The sequence below is a fragment of the Salvelinus fontinalis genome, chromosome 27 (assembly GCF_029448725.1).
Source record: "Salvelinus fontinalis isolate EN_2023a chromosome 27, ASM2944872v1, whole genome shotgun sequence".
NCBI lineage: Eukaryota > Metazoa > Chordata > Actinopteri > Salmoniformes > Salmonidae > Salvelinus > Salvelinus fontinalis.
Window position 1 is genome coordinate 20297420 of NC_074691.1, and position 12978 is coordinate 20310397.

At 43.6% G+C, this 12978-nt stretch overlaps 1 protein-coding gene across 1 annotated transcript; it reads right to left on the reverse strand.

Moving 5' to 3' along the window:
* Nucleotides 1-8265: 8265 nt before the first annotated feature.
* On the reverse strand, nucleotides 8266-12686 carry si:dkey-126g1.9 (required for drug-induced death protein 1). The gene is made up of 2 exons (XM_055885213.1): nucleotides 12284-12686; nucleotides 8266-8855 (listed from the first exon to the last, which is right to left on the reverse strand). Exons 1-2 carry the CDS (start codon nucleotides 12593-12595, stop codon nucleotides 8718-8720), a joined length of 450 nt encoding a protein of 149 aa, XP_055741188.1. The 5' UTR covers nucleotides 12596-12686; the 3' UTR covers nucleotides 8266-8717.
* Nucleotides 12687-12978: the final 292 nt, after the last annotated feature.

Consider the following 12978-nt stretch of genomic DNA (forward strand, 5'->3'; position numbering starts at 1 on the left):
CGTCACCGTTTCTTCTTCTTCTATGATATAGTGGCGGTCCGCAAACAAACGTAAAGTTGAATGCCGCTGCCTACTGTACTGGAGTGTGTGGTCTTCTTTGGTGGGGTTTATCGGTGGTTGGCATCCAACGTCATGGTGCATTACCGCCACCTACTGTACTGGAGTTTGGACCAGAGACAGGGAGAAACTAAATCCTACCTGTCAGCCCATTGCTCTTAAAAAGATGACAAAACATTTGAGACTACATCTAATGAAGTTTTACTCGATATACTCTTTAAACTAATTTCCTGTATCCCCTTCTCCCTCATACTAGATCTCAGCCTCTCTCTTTCCCTCTGATACTGCCCACACCGTAGCAATACATGCTCCACGGGCTCTGTTTCCAGGCAATAATCACACTTTCCTGTTGGATGCTTTCCTTTGACATTTAAGGTCCTATTCAACTGGCTGTGTCCCACCCTTAATCTTGTAAAAATTGCTTCCTCTCTTCTGTCCCTTCCTGCCGTCCTTCCCTCCCCGACTTTCCTCTGTACTTGAAATAAATGCCTGCCCTTAGTATGTCTATTCCACTGCTCCTGCCGTCTCTGCACCATCACTGTCCATATCAGCCTTTTTGCCTCTGCCTTGCTCATTGAAACTACAACATCAACCTCCCCAATTCTAAGTGCTTGTTTAGCCAGTACATCAACTGCCTCGTTCCCCTCTACCCCCACATGGGCTGGGACCCCTCTTATCTGTACACCCATCTGTCTAATCCTGCCATGAGTTTGTAGCACCTCATAAAGCAGGTCTTGTCTGCTATGTTAGCTAAAAGACTGGACACTCATTAACACTGCACATGAATCAGAGCAAATAACTACTCTGTCTGGCTTGACCTCCTCCACCCACTGCAACGAGCGACTGGAACAAGCTGCAACCAACACTCAAAATTGACAGTTTTATCTCAATATCTTCATTCAAAGATTCAATCATAGCCTAAGAAAGTAGCAGAAATGTGCAGAAGGTAGTTTGAATGGATTTATTGAAGGGAAACAATAACAGTCTTGAATGTTTTTGGCAACATAGTGATATATTTTTTATATACTGTACAATGAGGAATTCAACTACAAAATACTAGCCTTCTCCCATTTTTTTAACCATTGCCCCCACCCACAGAGTGTATACACAACAACAATAAATAAAATAAAATAAAATAGAATAAAATAAAATAAGATAATAGATACTAAACAAAAATGTGAAGAACATAAATCAATCAACTCTAATTAGTACATGTAGGACAGTATGCAAGTGTGTGTGGATGGACTTTGCAGATGTATTTCTCACATGTGCACTACATAGTATTTGTTTTACAGTCTTTCTTTGGAGGGCAGAATTGGCATCTCCTCTTCTTGCCTGCCCCAGCTGCAGCCTCAGGTGGATCAGAACAAGATTCATCCCCCTGAACAGTTTTCACAAGCGCTGCAGAGGTTGCAGTGTGGGGGAGGCACTCCCTTCTTTGAATGTGTGGAGTTATAAGTGCATTTCCCATCTGCTCCAGGAACACGCTCCTCTTGTTCCACCTATCAGGCATCCAGGTAGGGTTGATCTTGTTCCATATCATGAAGGCATTGTATGAGGACACATCAATGATGTTATGGAAGATGACCAGGGGCCAGCGGACAGTCATCCTCCTGCAGCTGTAAGTTCTAATTACCTTGTCCAGGTTGTCCACACCTTTGTTGTGGTTGTAGTCCATGATGATAGCTGGCTTCCTGTACTCATGATCACTGATCTCAGCCATTTTGTGAGGTGTACTCAGGAGGGCCACATTCTTGTTCCTCTTTGGGAGGTAAGAAACTAGAGTGGTGGTGGGGGTGAAGGCAAACTTTGATGAGATGGCCTCTCTCCCCCTTGTTGCGAGAAGTGCAGGGGGGAGCTCAGGCTTGTTCTTTCTAACTATGCCAACCATTGTGATCTTCCTCTACAGGAGCTGCTGGCTGAGTTCAATCAGTAGCACACATAATCTCAATTTCTCATTGAGTGTGTGTGTGTGTGTGTGTGTGTGTGTGTGTGTGTGTGTGTGTGTGTGTGTGTGTGTCTTTGTGGTTTTTGTGGTGTGTAAATGATTGTATAGCTGCCGGGTCTAAAATGACTCTAAGACAATTTTTGTACCCTGGTGATGTACAGCTTTCATGGAAATATGAACAAAGGCGATGTTTCACTTATTCTAATGTTGGGGTCACTCTAGGAAAAGTCATCAAATTTCAAGTTGAAAAAAACGAATGTAGTGGGTTTTCTCTGCTGTTAAACATAATGGTGAGTCATTTCTTTACAAGGGCACACCTCATCTTTCCCAGGTGAAGTTACCACAGCCTAACCTATTTAACTTTTTCACCTCTGCCATGGTAAATGGTGCATTCATCATTTACATCCTCCCTCCTATCCAGCACTCCAGGATGCTCCTTTCTCTCCCCCTCTTCTGCCAAATTTGCCGAGCTATGCACTTGGACAAACGCTTTGGCCGTCATCTCTACCTTCTCCTCATCTGTTACTGCCACATCCTTCCCGATGGTCAACACTGGATAATCCCACTCCCTTCTGACCCCACTCGTCCTCTTAATCATCCCCACACTTCTCCTACAGGTGTCGCCCTTCCATTGGTGTCACAGAACCGATGCCAACATGACCTCTTTGCCTGACGGATAGTTCTCCTCACCAGAGCCTGTGCCTGCTTATACTGAATCAAATGTTGGATGTTATGCGTCCTTTTCAGTACTCTAAATGTCCTGTTCCTACTCCTCAACATTGAACAACACTCCTCCATCCACCACGGGACTGCTTTCCTCCTCCTCCCTGAACTCTTAGGTATAGCCTCAGTAGCTGCCCTCACTAGCGCTGTTCTCACCCAGTTATTCATACTATCCACATCCCCTCTCATATACACCTAAGCCATCACCTGCTCACTCAGCTCCTGAAACGAATCCCACTTTGTCCTTCCCAACACCCACCTGCCTCCTCCATCCACTGACACCTCCTCCTCCCTCCAGCCTACTGTGCATACTACGGGGTAATGATCAAATTAAATCTCCTTTTATTTGTCACATGCGCTGAATACAACACGTGTAGCCCTTACAGTGAAATGCTTACTTACAAGCCCCTAACCAACAATGCAGTTTAAAGAAAAATACCTACAAACATAAGAAATAAAAGTAACAAATAATTAAAGAGCAGCAGTAAAATAACAATTGCGAGGATTTATAAGTTGAGGTAATATGTACATGAGGTAGAGTTATTAAAGTGACTATGCATAGATAATAAACAGGGAGTAGCAGCAGCGTAAAAGAGGGGAGTGGGGGGCAATGCAAATAGTCTGGCTGGCCATTTGACTAGGTGTTCAGGAGTCTTATGGCTTGAGGGGTAGAAGCTGTTAAGAAGTCTCTTGGACCTAGACTTGGCGCTCTGGTACCACTTGCCGTGTGGTAGCAGAGAGAACAGTCTATGACTAAGGTGGCTGGAGTCTTTGACAATTTTTAGGGCCGCCTGGTATATAGGTCCTAGATGGCAGTAAGCTTGGTCCCAGTGATGTACTGGGCCATGCGCACTACCCTTTGGCCGAGCAGTTGCCATACCAGGCAGTGATGCAACCAGTCAGGATGCTCTCGATGTTGTAGCTGTAGAACCTTTTGAGGATCTAAGGACCCATGCCAAATCTTTTCGTTCTCCTGATGGGGAATAGGTTTTGTCGTGCCCTCTTCACAACTGTCTTGGTGTGCTTGGACCATGTTAGTTTGATGGTGATATGGACACCAAGGAATTTGAAACTCTCAACCTGCGCCACTACAGCCCCTCCTTTTCCCGTAGTCTACAATCATCTCCTTTGTCTTGATCACGTTGAGGAAGAGGTTGTTGTCCTAGCACCACACAGCCAGGTATCTGACCTCCTCCCATTAAAATCCCCACACCACATTACCTTACTTCTATCCTGGCCCTCCACCCTCTCCAACACTTCCAGGTCCAATATCTGACACAGATTATTGTAGTTCACTACCACTGTCACCCCTCCTCTCAACCACACCTCCACCACCACATATTCCTGTCAATACCTTTGTGTAGCATCCTGTAGGAAAGTCCTTTTTTCATGAAGGTGGCACACCCCTCCCCCTACATCTCTGTCCCCACGAACCATTACATATCCCTGTATGATAAACTCCATAGTCGGTTTGAGCCATGTTTCCTGCACACAAATCACATCAGGCTTAGCTGGCATATCTACAATGAACTGCTTGAACTCCCCCCCATTAGCCAACAGGCTTCGAGCATTCCATTGTAGTACTACCACCATAATTAAGATCCAGTAATACATGACTCCACCCTCGGCTGACTGAGGTAGTCTCAAACCTCTTCCCATGTCAACCCTGTCATACAGCAGCTTTCACTATTAGCTGAATCCTCTTTGTTTTAGACTCTACTTTAGCAGTGCTGTTGATAGCTCATGCTACGAACATCACCAACTTTCTCTTATCTATGTATACCACATCGCTGACCACCTGCCCCGTAATCCCCGGTGTAGATGCTCCTACCCATTTCTTCCTTGAACCTGTATCTCCCTGGATCTGGACCACCCTCACTGCCTCTGCATATGACACCCCTCTCTCCACTCTCACTTGTTGCACATCCACTGCCATCTTCATAGCCTCACACCCACTATATGCCACACTATGAGCACCCAAAAAGCTGCAGCTCTTTGGTTGTACACCATCCCCACTCTTCCCATACTCATGCTCCCCTCCACACCCGGCACACCTCTTTTTCTCTTTACAGGCTGTTGCCCAAACCTCTGGCAGTTAAAACATCTTCAATGCTTCGGTACATACGCCCTCACATAATAACTAATATATTATATGGTTACTTTATTTGGCAGTACCCGGTCCTTGAAGTGTAACAGAATAGACAGGCTATGTACCCTAACTCCACCCCTTGTTGCTTGCAATCTTTGAACATTCACTAGAACTCCTCCTCTCAAGTCGTCGCTTACCTATTTAGTGCCAACACTCACAAGCACTCCTGTTATCACCCATTTAATCCACTGCTTCCCTGCATGATCAGTCCAGCTGCTCGACACCACCTTACACTTCCCTATTTGCTTCACTCTGAGAGCTTTTTCCCTCTGCACCATGTCCTTACAGAACACCAACAAGATCCCATCTCAACATTTTAGCATTGACAACTTCCCCAATCAACTCTTTTACCACAGCTGTCAACCTTATTGGAATCATAGCCACAACTACCCTTCCTCCCTAAACTTTAGAATCACTTTATACTCCTCCTCACCTCCATGCTCCCCTCGTGTCTTATGTTCCCTTCCTCGGCACTTTCGACCTCCGAACTGCCGCTAGCGTTGGAAACTATGTTGGTCTCCTCAAACGTCCTTTTCTGCCTCCTCTCTGCCTCCATAGACCTCTCGCTCCCCTTCAAATCCATACTCCCCTTTTCTCCCGCTTTCTTTTTCTCTTTCTTACTCCCCCCTTTATTTGTATCACTATGCTCCATACTTGCTTTACTTTCTTCTCCATCACTATCTCCTGCCATCTCTGACCCAGTCACAGCACAGCCGTGCCGAACCGTCGCCACACCGAGTAAAGTTTGGTTGTTTGTTTATCAACGATTCATCGCTAGCCACAGCTTTCAGCCTCTCCATCACTTCTCCCTGAGCTCCAAGCCAAGTGACAGCCCGCTGCTTCCCAATCACAACAAAATGTCAGACTCAGAGTCTGTATTGTTGTGTCCACGCATAAACCTATCGGAGTGTGTGGTCAATCACAGTTTACAACATTTCGAAATCCTCCTACCTAACTCAAAACTTCTGAGAAAAAAAAGCCCTACTAACTTCTAATAGACCCTCCCCTATCCCCAAAATTAGATTTACCAGAGGATAAACTACTCAATACAGACAGAGAATCTGAGCATACTATAATTCTAACAGGTTGTATGTCTTCCACCCACTGGAGGGCAACTAATACCGCCAACAGTTCAACTAAGTATACTGACAGTTCATCTGTTCATTTGTCTTCTATATACTGTATCTGCACATCAAATTCAGGAATGTAAACGCCTGCTCCTGTGTACCCACTATCTGGGTCCTTAGATCCATCTGTGAAAAGCCGTAAAAAAACTTCTACCAATTGTCAAACAGTTTCCCGATTTCACTGACTTCTGACCAATCTTTCCTTTTCTCTAGCTAGGTTAGATCAACAACAGGATCTGGGAGTAACCATGGAGGAACATCCCCTATCACCACAGAAGGGCCAGCCTCCAACTCCCTCAAACCACTCTCATCAGCAAGCTTTCCAACTGTCCAACCAAAACAACTGTCTAGTCTACTAGTGTCACGTTCCTGACCTGTTTTCTCTTGTTTTGTATTTATTTAGTATGGTCAGGGCGTGAGTTGGGTGGGTTGTCTATGTGTTGTTTTCTATGTTGGGGTTTTGTGCGTTCGGCCTGGTATGATTCTCAATCAGAGGCAGCTGTCAATCGCTGTCCCTGATTGAAAATCATACTTAGGCAGCCGGGGTTCACGTGTGTGTTTGTGGGTGTTTGTTCCTGTGTCAGTGTTTGTGCCACACAGGACTGTTTCGGTTTTGTCACATTTGTTGGTTGTTTTGTATTTTGAAGTGTTTTGTTGACTTTCATTAAATAATGAACACTAACCACTCTGCGTTTTGGTCCTCTCCTTCTGTCAGCGAGGACAGCCGTTACAGAAACACCCACCACCAAAGGACCAAGCAGAGTGGAAAAGGGCAGCGACAGCAGCAGCAGCAGCAGCAGCGCAAAAGGGAGAATTGGACACGGGAGGACGTTTTGGACGGCAATGGTTGCTACACATGGGAGGAGATCTTGGCTGGAAAGGATCGCCTCCCATGGGAACAGCTGGAGGCAGCTCGGAGAGCAGAGGCAACCGGAGAGAGGAACCTGTGGTATGAAGGTATAACGGAAGCCCGAGAGTCAGACCCAAAAATTTCTTGGGGGGGGGGGGGCACACGCGGAGTGTGGCAAAGCCGGGTAGGAGACCTGAGCCAACTCCCCGTGCTTACCGTGGAGTGAGAGGGCGTCGTACTGCAGCAGCCAGAGCCTTCCTCCAGACAGGATCAGCCAGAGCCTTCCGCAGACAGGACCAGCCAGAGCCGTCATCCAGCCATGACCAGCCAAAGCCGTCATCCAGCCATGACCAGCCAGAGCCGTCATCCAGCATTGAGCCGTCAGAGCCAGCCAGCCAGGATCCGCCAGAGCCAGCCAGCCAGGATCCGCCAGAGCCAGCCAGCCAGGATCCGCCAGAGCCAGCCAGCCAGGATCCGCCAGAGCCAGCCAGCCAGGATCCGCCAGCCAGCCAGCATCCGCCCCTCAGTCCGGTGCTGCCCCTTAGTCCGGTGCTGCTGGGGGGGGGGGGGATACTGTCACACCCTGGACTTAGTATTCTTTGTTTTCTTTATGTTTTTTAGTTAGGTCAGGGTGTGACATGGGGAATGTATGTGTTTTGTAGTGTCTAGGGGTGTTGTATGTGTATGGGGCAGAGTAGAGTAATGTTGTCTAGTTATGTCTATGGCTGCCTAGATTGGTTCTCAATCAGAGACAGCTGTCATTCATTGTCTCTGATTGGGAGCCATATTTAAGGCAGCCATAGGCAGTAGGCTTTTGTGGGGTGTTGTCTATGTTGTACGTTTGTAGCTTGTGTGTGCACTTACGTCTATAGCTTCACGATCGTTTGTTGTTTTGTAAAAGTGTTTGTTTCGTGTTTCGTCATCTTTAATAAAAGATGTATTTCTCACACGCTGCGCCTTGGTACTCTCTCTCACGAAGACGATCGTGACATAAACATACATTTTTCTTTCTATCATATTACATTTAGAAGATATTCTGAAAATATATTATTCTGCTGTAAATCCACTGGGGTTGTGCTATGCCCCTGCTTCTGTTGACTGGCTGGGACAAAAGACAGACTGTCCCCAGTGTGCAGGAAGAGGCCCTCAAGCCTTGATTCAGTTTGCTTTCCTGTTTTGGTTCCCCTTTCCACCCCAACCCCGCTAATTCTTTCCTGTCTCTATCTAAATCCCTTTGTTAACAAGCTCCTGTCCGGTCCTGATTCACTTAATCTGACGCCATAGAGCAAACACACATTCTGTTTGTGCCGCACAATTTTCCTTTTCTCTCTAGCTGTCTCTTTAATAGGCTTTACACAAGGTGATGGTTGCATGGTACAGAAATTCTTTGAGTTGAAAAAGGCACAATGTATATTTGAGAAAATAATTTATAATTGTGCAGTAAGTAACTGTGAAATGTTGTAATTAGAGTTTACAAATATACAAAATATCCCATAAATTTCAAAGTTGTAGTCATTGTAAAAGTATAAAACGTCTGACATAGAATGTTGACATGATTAGGAAATATATCTATCACATAAATGTAATTACAAATGCATCAATGTGCTTCCTACAAAGTTCCTATTAAGTAACTATAAAAAATATAAACAGTTTATTACGTCTTATAAACATGCAAAACCTTACAATAAGAATGAAAGTATTTTTATCATTATTCTACAACAGGATATTGAAATTCTATAATTTCATCATGTAGAGAACTCTCAATTGAGCGTTTTCAGTGCTGGTTAATTTTGAGACCCTGGGGCCACAGCGATAGAGTCAGTGAACATTAAGAAGGATTACAGATCAATGTGATTGGTCCTCTCAGCCCCTGTCCCTGCCCGCATGAAACTCTGGGACGAGGGCAGCAGCGGCAGTGAGTGGGGTGGAATAGCCTGCTGCCATACTGTGAAGACCAAGCATCAAACACTTCCAGCTGTAGCGAAGGGCCTTGCCGACATTCTGAAAGACAGAGCACACACACAGAGAGCAAAGTCAATAAACGGATCATCAATTAACAACCATCATCAGCAATACAAACCTAATCATCATTAAATGACTCATCCTATCTGCAGATGGAACATACAGTAGGCTGCTGTAAGTGTGAGGATGATTTTACAACTTATCAACAGATCTTGAGAACAGAACTAGGTCAAGAATAAGGGATTACGTTATTAAACACATGCTCAGACCGAACCAATCTGCTCCATACTCAGACAATGGGCGCCCAGCACAGGAGGGGGAAATCACCCCTCCTTTTTATTTGTCTAACTAAAATAAGCAGTGATCCCTGTGTTGAACAATAGGGTTCCATGTTTAGTGTTCAGGAAAGGGCTGGCCAGCTGGCGCTATCCCAGAGTGTCTGCACTGGCTGCATCAGGGGATGTTCAAAAACACCAAAACATTTCCCAACCTGTAGTCTTAAAATGTATCACTATCAAGGCCGCAAATAAAACGTCCAAACACCCCTGTCACCTGCAGACCTGTAGCAACTGTAGCATTGATATTAGATGGTTATGTTTACAGTGAATTCATGGAGGCATGTAGCGGCAACCTTGATTTTTAACATGATTCGATGATCTTGTTATTTATAGAAGGCAATCACCCTTTTAATGTTTACTTGTTTCCAAGAAGTTGTCTTACACTCAGGCCTCCTCACATTTTACTATCTACATCCAACATGATTTAAAGCCCAGTCAATAAAATCATAACTTACTTACTTTATCTTTGTGGCTATTGAGACATTTTAACAGGTAGTGTCCATATACTGTATATAAATAAGGAAGATTGACAGCAATCAATATAACTGATTGGCAGATTGGCAGACTCTTTCCCAGTTATTATAACCTTATACACAACACACACCACAGCATGTGTGTGAGTGATAAAATCTGAACTTTCTAAACAAAGCCAAGACAGATAAGGAAGAAATGACATGTGACTAACTGCCATCATTCAGTTGGAAGGACCATAACACATCCCATACAAAGTACAGGAATAACCAAATGTAGGATTATGGTCACTTACTGCGCCATAATAACACTGCATTTAGTTATTTCTGTGCTTTGAATGGGGTTTGTTATGGTCCTTCCAACTGATTGATGGCATTTAGTCAGTCCTACATTTGGTTATTATTATTGTACTTTGTTTGGGGTTTGTTATTGTTATTAATAGCCAACAGGCTACCCATATCCATGACCCTTCCAAATGAAGTTGATAATCCCTCACCACAATGACAGAGAATCCATTCAGAGCCAGGTGAAGTGATGAGGGTTCAATGACTCTTTGGCAGTGTTTGTCGCAACATTCGCTGACAATCTCTAATGCTTATCCTGTAGCGACATATTACAGAGGGTTGAGAGGTGAAACTACCTTGAAGCTTTAGGGACCTAGCTGGATCAGAGCTCTTCAGTGATTCAATGAGGCTTAGTCTTGGCTTTGTAATTGACCAGCGAATGTCTGAACCTCAGCCCATGGGATAGTGCAGAATAGACATCCCAGAGGGAGTGTTGGCCTGCTCACCTTGGAGAGGCCGCACACTTTAATTCACAGGCAATAAAGATAAAACACCAGGTAAAAAACTTAGGTGTTATTTTTTTTTAACTACATTTTGAATCACAGATTAGGAATGTGACCAAAATAGCTTTTTACCACCTGAGGAACATTGCTAAGGTGCGGCCAATTCTCACTCAGGCTGATACAGTGAGATTCATCCATGCTTTTATTACAAGCAGGCTTGACTACTGTAATGCTCTCCTGTCTGGTCTAACCAAGAAAGCCATTAGTCAAATGCAAAACATACAGAATGCTGCAGCACTGGTACTGACCAAGACCAGATGGAGAGCACACATTACACCGGTTTTAAGGTCTCTGAGTTTTAGAATTAATTTTAAGATTCTTCTATAGATTTTTTAATCAATCCACGATTGTGCACCCCAATACATGTCTGACATGCTTTTAAGTTATGTACCCAGTAGGTCCCTCAGGTCCTCTGGCACTGGCCTTTTAACTCTCCCGGAGCCTAGGACCAAGAGGCATGGAGAGACAGCCTTTAGTTATTATGCCCCCAGCCTCTGGAATAGCCTGCCAGAGAACCTGAGGGGGGCTGAAACTGTGGACATTTAAAGGAGATCTTAAAACACATCTCTTTAGCTTTGCTTTTCCTTAGGGTGCTTTTCAGTTGTTCGGTTTGTGTCATTCTTTTGTTTTTTTAACTTATGTTTGTTGTGTAGTAAATATTTCAGCTTTTATTTTCATTGTTTGTTTTTTTCCCCCTGTAAAGCGCATTGCGTTGCATTCCCTGTCTGAAATGTGCTGAATAAATAAAGCTTGATTTGATATGATTTAGAACCTAATACAGCCACAACAACAACAGTGACCCCACAAACACTATTTACATGGAAATAGTTTTAAGAGCTATATTCTTAAACTTGAGTTTCTTGACAGGAAATATTTTTAAGTCAAAGAACTGCACCATGACTGTCTTTTCATGTTTTATGTTATGGTTTCGATATTCCCCTTTGACCCCAAACACAGTGTATCTAGCACAGTGGAACAGACTAACACAGGGAGAGGTCTTAAAACAATCTAAATCTGGAGAGAAGCCAGGCATGTGGGTTGTGGCAAGATAGGAAGATGCAATAAATATATCCAGAGTGACGGATTGTATCATTCAACTTGTAGTTCATATTGTGTCACAATACAGGTGGTTTAACAGTAACACAATCAGTGTTGAAATCAAACAGTAAGAAACAAAGTGTTAATGTGAGGTGCTGATTAGAAAACAACAATCTGAGAAAAGTCAATCACAATAGATTGGTTCGTAATAGCGATTTCTTTCATGAAAAGCCTCTATATTGTAGTCCTATTTCACAATGATCTTTCGAACTCTATGGTTTGTATATCTTATTATTGATTTGACATCATTCAGTCATATGATGAATAGCAGGCAATTTGATGCAGGTTTGATGGCCTGATGCCATATTGTGATAATTGTATCACGATAATGATATTGATTATGATATTGCCTTGAACTTACCCATATTATGTGCAACTATTACATACTGTGTTGGAAATTATACACTGAATGGGATTCAATAGTTGAACGTATCTGAAAATGTAACATTGATATTACTGTCTTTTTCCTATTGACAATAGAAACATGTTATGATTATGAACAACTGAAGGTTGTTATACCAGTGTAATTATAACAAAACAGAATACATTTGATTTTCAAAAGTTATGTGCATCATAATGGTTAGTTAAGGATTAATTACCATTGAACAAAACATTGGTTAAAGTTAATCATTGAAGGGGGAAAATACCTATTTTTTATAAATATAATAGCACAGAAAAATAAATGCAGCAGTAACGTTTTTCACAAAAACTACCTTCTTGACTTTCTTGTATTTTTTTATCTTCTTGTTTTTCTTTTCTTCTTTTGCTCTTTGCCTTCCTTCATCCTCTTCGACTAGGGGCTCGTACCTCTCCGGTAAAAAGGCAAAATGGATCTCAGTGGCGCACTTCTCTTTCTTTCTCCCCCCATCCTCTACCTGGGGGCCGGAGGTATCATTTGGTGCGGGGGTCTCATGTTGGTCCGAACAGTCTACTTGTCGGTGATACCTGGATCCTTTCTCCGCTTGCCTCTCACCTAAGGACTCAGTATTATCAAATAACCTCAATACGAGAGATTTGGGCTTCATTGTTGTCTCTCAGGTAGTAGTTGCCGTTGTTCTTTGTTGCAGTCATGGTAGAATGAAATCTGTCACTTGCTGCTATGTTGTCAACACAAGGTATGTGCTTGAATGGGCGTGCATTCCATTGGACTGCTGGCACGTTGCCCTTAAAGATGTAGTCAGGCTGGTTTGTGCAGGAAGTTGTGTTGCATACACACATGATTTGTCTTTAACCTGCTAATTCATTGTAACATAATCTTGTGGATTAGAACCGCAGATTAATATACTATATAGGCCTAAATTGTGTTAAAAAGCAATACCCATAGCCATAGTGAAATGAGACAAATGAGATATAACGGGCCCATAATGAAGTAAATTGGCCCCTCAGGTCCCTGCCTGCCCAGCTACAA

Excerpts from the sequence above, each read along its gene's own strand:
- si:dkey-126g1.9 (XM_055885213.1), bottom strand. The coding sequence starts at position 12,595 with ATGAAGCCCAAATCTCTCGTATTGAGGTTATTTGATAATACTGAGTCC. Across the intron at positions 8,856-12,283 it reads AATACAAGAAAGTCAAGAAG|AATGTCGGCAAGGCCCTTCG; the intron begins GTAGTTTTTGTG and ends TCTGTCTTTCAG.